The 6,972-nt window shown below is 36.5% G+C and overlaps 1 protein-coding gene across 7 annotated transcripts in view; it reads left to right on the top strand.

Moving 5' to 3' along the window:
• Positions 1-6,972, top strand: part of LOC106881073 (organic cation transporter protein) — a 311,309-nt gene that overhangs the window by 289,651 nt on the left and 14,686 nt on the right. For 6 of the 7 annotated variants that reach the window (XM_052968540.1, XM_052968541.1, XM_052968538.1 and 3 more), the window contains one exon: positions 1,907-6,936. In XM_052968540.1, coding sequence (XP_052824500.1) covers positions 1,907-2,224 — 318 coding nt within the window. In that variant the 3' untranslated portion in view covers positions 2,225-6,936. Of the gene's footprint in view, positions 1-1,906; positions 6,937-6,972 lie in introns of those variants that run through there. The other variant, XM_052968543.1, reaches the window with a different exon arrangement.

The raw sequence follows: 6,972 nt of genomic DNA, 5'->3' as shown, positions 1-6,972 counted from the left end.
TGGCGAGAATGGATGAGGATATCTGTGTGAAGAAGTGTCACACTCTAGCAGTTGAGGGAACCTGTGGAAGAGGTAGACCCAGGAAAACCTGGGATAAGGTGGTGAAGCACAACCTTCGAACATTAGGCCTCACCGAGGCAATGACTAGTAACCAAGACCTTTGGAAATATGTTGTGCTTGAGAAGACCTGGCAAGCCAAGTGAGATCATAACCTGTGGCCTCTGCCAGGGGTGTAACCAGCCCACTTATGCATACTTTTCCTCATTGGACACTAAACTCTGCTTGCAAAGACCTATTGAGGCAAGTGAAATCGAAATCGGAATCAAATTCGATGACAGCACCGCATGAATGGCATCCATGTCAGTGGAACACTAAGAGTACCATTCAAGCATGATCGTTGCCAGGGTCACTGACTGGCTCCCATGCCGGTGGCATGTAAAATGCACCATTCAAGCGTGATCCTTACCAGTGTTGCCTTACTGGCATTTGTGCTGGTGGCACATGAAAAACAACATTTGAGCGAGGTCGTTGCCAGTGCCACTGGACTGGCTCCTGTGCAGGTGACATGTAAAAACACCATTTGAGCATGGCCATTGCCAATACCGCCTGACTGGCCCTCGTGCCGCTGATGCATAAAAGCATCCACTACACTCTTGGAGTGGTTGGCATTAGGAAGGGCATCCAGCTATGGAAACTCTACCAGATCAGATTGGAGCCTGGTGCAGCCATCTGGCTTGCCGGTCCTCAGTCAAACCGTCCAACCCATGCCAGCATGGAAAGTTAAATGATGATGATGATATATATGTATGTGTGTGTGTGTGTGCAGGAGTGACTCTATGATAAGAAACTTGCTTCCCAACCACATGGTTCCAGGTTCAGTCCCATTTCATGGCATCTTGAGCAAATGTCTTCTGCTATAGCCTCAGGCCAACCAAACCCTTGTGAGTGGATTTGGTAGATGAAAACTGAAAGAAGCCTGTCATATATATATATGTATGTATGTATTTGTGTGTCTGTGTTTTCACCCCACCATCGCTCAACAACCGATGTTAGTGTGTTTACATCCCCGTAAAATTGACCGCTAGAATAAGTATTAGGCTTACAAAGAATAAGTCCTGGAGTTGATTTGTTCGACTAAAGGTAGTGCTTCAGCATGGCCAGTCAAATGATTGAAACAAGTAAAAGAATAAAATAAAAGAATATATCTAAATGATACGTATATGATCAAACAGACTCTAACGAGACTAGTGTTGGTTTGCATTAGCAAGACTTGTATTATGTAATACAATCAATAAAAGGAGTACAGTGAGCTTGCCATGAAGAATGGAAAATCCAACATTTCAGACAAAGTCTTTCTTCAGGGGAAAAGTTGAAAGGAGAGTAATTAATGAGACACGGCAGAATTTTACATCCTATAATTAAAAAAAGGATATATTGGATGTAACGGATGCATTACATACGGAATAAATGTGATAAAAAGAATAGAGTGAAATTGAAATGAGAAGTGGGTTTAGGGTTAGGGTTAGGGTTAGGGTTCAGATGGTCCTCGTTCAGGGAAGAATGGAAAGGGGAGAAATTAATGAGACAAAGCAGAGTTTTGCATCAACTAAATTAAAAATAAAAAAAAGTGGCTTCTAACTTAGAGGATGTATAACTCTGCTGTCTCTTATTAATTTCTATACTTTCAGCTTTCCCCCCAAAAAGTGCTGTTTGGAAAGTTAAATTTTTCCATTCTCCAAGGCAAGTCCACTGTACTTTTTATATCGAATTTAAAAATATAGACACATTGATTAATATTTATATCCATTTTTGTTTTTCATCTTTTCAAATAAATAAAATGTTTTTTTTTTTGTTTTTATAAAACTCGAAACAGAATATAAATGTTTTTCCTTTCTTTATTTGGCAGCACAAATATGTTCACCCCTTGATGCCATTCCTTTGCCTCGGAGCACTCTCCTTCATCACTGGTGGACTTTCACTGCTGCTACCTGAAACAAAAGACTCAAAATTTCCCGATAACATCGATGACCTCGACATGTCGAAGCCAGTTTACAATATCCCTGTAATCATAGTTGATGAGCCGCAAGACACCCCCTTCCAGAACAGCACAATTGTGAATGGCACCGGCACCACAAATGGTACAACGACTGCTATCCTACCGCCAGGTACAAATTCAATTGCATCGAACGCAAATGGTTCTGCTTTGACAACTACTGAACTTTGATTGGTTTGCGGCCATTTCCATTTTAATTTCATTCCATTATTCATAAATTTCACTGGTGTTGTTGTTATCGATGTTGTTGTGATGAAAATGATGATGATAATTATTATTGTTATTTATTGAAGGTGGCAAAACTGGCAGAATTTTTAGAGTTGCAGAGTAAATGCTTTACAGTATTTATTTACAAATCTTTATGTTCAACTTCAAATTCCACTGAGGTTAACTTTACCTGTCCTCCTTCTGGGGTTGATAAAATAAGTACCATGCAAAATACTGAAGTTGTTATAATTGACTGTACCCTCCCCAAAAATGTGTGGCATTGTGCCTATTTAAAAAATAAAAAAAATTATTATTGTTTTTTTGACATTGGTGGACTGGCAGAATCAGTGGAGCAACATATAAAATGGTGAACTGGCAAAATCAGAAGAGTGATGAACAGAATACCTTCTGATGTTTAGTCATGTCTTGTTAGGTTCTGAGTTCAAATCATACCAAGGTTGATTTTTGCCTTTCATCTTTCCAGCTGTTGATAAAATAAATGCTTACATATGTAATGGGTTAAAACACACTATATCTACTTCTTACATATGTAACGAGTTAATATGATGTACCCAATTCCTATAATATATATGGTGGGTTAATATCCACCTCATATATATATATATATATATATGTTGTAGGTTAATAATATTCTAGACCTACTACCTATATATGTAAAGGGTTAACACTATAAACCCACCACCCATTGGATTAACAATATACCCACCAACTACATATGTAGTGGATTAACAATATAATATACCCACCACTTGCATATGTAGAGGTTTGACATTACAATATACCCATCCTCTGCATATGTAGTCGGTTAACAATATACCCACTACTTCCAACTGTAGTGGGATGACAATGCACTATGCCTACTCACTACATATGCAATGAGTTAACAACATACTACTCTTACTACCTACATATATAATGGATGGGGTGAACAAAACAATATACCCACCTTCGATATATGCACTGTGTCAACAATATGATACACACACTACATATATATATTGTGTGCCTACAATATATTATGCCCTCCACCTATATATAGTGTATCAATAACATTCTATGCCCCCTATATATGTAAGGGCTTATATTGTACTGCTATAGCCAGTAAGGGTTATTTGAAATGTGAATACTGCTAATTTGAAAATATTATTATAAACAAGGCAGTGAGCTGGCAGAATGGTTAGCATGCAGGGCAAAATGCTTAGTGGCATTTCTTCTGTCTTTGCATTCTGAGTTCAAATTCTACCAAGGTCAGCTTTGCCTTTCATCCTTTTGGGGTCGATAAATTAAGTACCAGTGAAACACTGGGGTTGATGTAATCGATCGGTCTCCTTCCCCAAATTTTCAGGCCTTGTGCCTATAGTAGAAAAAATTCTTCTTCTTCTTATTATTATTATTATTATAATTATTATTATTATTATTATTATTATTATTATTACTAAGGCAGCAAACTCACAGAATCATTAGCACGTTGGATAAAATGCTTAGCAGCATTGCTTCTGACACATTACATTCTGAGTTCAAATACCACCAAGGTCAACTTTTGCCCTCTTGTGGGGTTGATAAGATAAGTTCCAATTGAACATTGGGGTCAATGTAATCAGCTTACTCCCTCCCTCAAAATTGCTGGCCTTGTACCAAAATTTGAAACCACTTGGAGGCAGCATGCTGGCAGAATTTTTAGCATGGAAGACAAAAAGTTTAGTAGCATTTCTTCAGATTTACCAATCTAAGTTCGAATTCTACCAAGGTCGATTTTACTTTTATCCTTTTGGGATTGATAAAATAAGTACCAGTCAAGCTGCTCCCACCAAAATTTCAGGCCTCGTGTCTATAATAAAATGGATCATTATTATTGTAGAATCTATAAAGTGGCACACAAAGTACCTCATGGTATTTTGTTAAGCCTTTTTGTATGTCTGATTTCAAATCACACCAAGATTAAACTTGTTTGTCATCTTCCCAGGGTCGATAAAAATAAAATACTAATCAAATACTGGTGTTGATCTTAACTATACTTAACATAAATTTGAGGCTTTGTGCTTATGACAGAAACCAATATTATTTAATGTCAGAAGGCAGTGAGATGGTAGAAATAGTAGCATGCTGGACAGAATGCTTAGCGACATTACTCCTGGTTTATTTCCTGAGTTCAAATGCTGCCAAGGTTAACTTTACCTTTCATCCTTATGGGATCAATAAAATAAGTTCTAGTCAATACTGAGGTCAATGTAATCGACTTATACCTCTCCTCTCAAAGTTGCTGGCTTTGTGCCAAAATTAGAAAGTATATTACTTATTGTCAGGGTGGGAGATGGTTGAATTACAGGATGTTGAATGGTTGAATTATAAGACAGTGGATGGCAGAATCATAGAACATCGAATTGGTAGAATCATATGAAGGGGAGTGATAGAATTATTGGTCAATGCATCATAGAACCATACAGTTGTGGTTGGCAGAATTGGTAGTGTGACGGACAAAAAAATACCTTTTGGTATTTCATAATGTCCTTCTGTGTTTTGAGTTGAAATCCCCCTCAAAGTTCCAATTTACTTATTATTCTTTCATTGTTGATAAAAAGTAAAGTTAATCAAAGCTAATATAATTGAGTAAAACCCTTGAAGGGAGAGCCCCAGCATAGCTTGAGTCCAATGACTAAAACCAATAACAGAATATAATAAATAGTATTATTATTGTTAATACAATAAATACCACTTATATTCTGGGGATAAGTCAATCAAAACATAATTTATTCCCTTCACAAACAAGTGGCTAAACTTAAAGTTCATTATTGTTATTACTAGGGGTCAAACAGGCAGTGAGCTGGAAGAATCATTAGCATGTTTATTTTGACATTTTGGTTTCCATAAAATAAGTACCACTGGAGTCAATGTAATTGACTTAACCCCTCTCCTGAATTTGCTGGCCATGTGCCAAAATTTGAAACCATTATTATTATTATTATTATTATTAAGACGGTGAGCTGGCAGGATCATTATCAGGCAGGATGAAATGCTTAGCAGTATTTCACCTATCACTCCTATCTGAGTTCAAATTCCGCCGAGGTCAACTTTGCCTTTCATCCTTTTGATAAATTAAGTACCAGTTGAATGCTGGGGTCAATGAAATTGACTCATCAATTTAATTGACCCAATATAATTGACTCCCCCAAAATGGCTGCTCTTATGGCAAAATATGAAACCATTATTATTATTATTATCATTATTATTATTATTATTATTATTATTATTATTATTATTGTCATTATCATTATTATCATCATCATTATTATCATCATCATCATCATCATCATCATCATCATCATCATCATCATCATCATCATTATTATTATTATTAGGGGTCTAAAGGCTTTGAGCAGGCAGACTCATTAGAGCATGCCAAACAAAATGCTTTGCAGCATTTCTTCTGGCTTTGAATTCGGAGTTCAAATTCCACCAATATCATCTTTGCCATTCAGCCTTTCATGGTTGATAAAATAAGTCCCAGTCAAGTACTTGGATCATTGCAATCAACTAGCCCCACCACCTCCCACCAAATTTTTAGGCCATGGACCTATAATAGAAAGGATTATTAGAAGTCCATAAAGTGAACAGCTCTCAAGTTCTGCGGAAAGGAGGGGGGGGTCTTTTTTTTATTGAATTAATTACACTTCCCCTCCACAAAATATGTGATCTTCTGCTTGTTACAGATCATTATTTCTTAGTATTTATTTGCAGCCGATTCATTACATTCTGAACTCAAATCCCTCTCTTAGCCTCTTCTACCACTACTATTGTGGCTTCTGCACACAAGAACTGCTTGGCTTTCATGCCACATACACTTTGTCATTTCTCCTCCTCTCATTACTCCCATCCCACTTAATCTGCACTAATCATTATACCAAGTCCTTCCTCCTCCAGAATGTCAGTTTGTTGGAATATGTCCTTCTGTATGTCTTTCCAGCAACTTTCATCTCATACCTTTTTAAGAACAATATTAGCCACAGAGACCTCACCACTCTCAGAGGACTGAAAAGGCTAAGGGAACATTCTCTAGATCATCTTTTCAAAGTCAGTAAAATAAAAGTACCAGTTAAATATTTGGGATCAGTTGAATTTGCTTTACACTTCTTCAAAATGCATGATTTTTGTGGCCAGTGTTAGAAATCAATTATTATTAGTAGTATTATTATTCATCCATCTTTATGTTCTGAGTTCAAATTCCACCAAGGTCGACTTTGCCTTTCATCCTTTTGATGTCAATAAATTAAGTACCAGTGAAACACTGGGGTCAATGTAATCGACTTAACCCCTCCCCAAAAATTTCAGGCCCTTATGCCTTTAGTAGAAAGGATTATTATTATTATCATTATTATTGTTATTATTATTATTATTATTATTATTATTATTATTATTATTATTATTATTATTATTACTATTATTGAACTGGCAGAATTGTTAGCATGCTGGGCAAAATGCTTAGAAGCATTTCATGTGTCTTTACATTCTGAGTTCAGATTCTGCTTAGTCTTACACCCTTTCAGGGTTGATAAAGTAAGTACCAGTTGAACACTGGGGTTGATATAATCAACTCATCCCCTCCCCCAAAATGGCTGCCCTTGTAACAAAATTTGAAACCATTATTATTACTTTTATTATTGCTGGCCTTGTGCCAAAATTATTATTATCATTCT

Source organism: Octopus bimaculoides, chromosome 6 (assembly GCF_001194135.2).
Source record: "Octopus bimaculoides isolate UCB-OBI-ISO-001 chromosome 6, ASM119413v2, whole genome shotgun sequence".
NCBI classification, from domain to species: Eukaryota; Metazoa; Mollusca; class Cephalopoda; order Octopoda; family Octopodidae; genus Octopus; species Octopus bimaculoides.
Note: the sequence above shows the minus strand (reverse complement) of the source record. Positions and strands in the feature narration are given on the sequence as shown.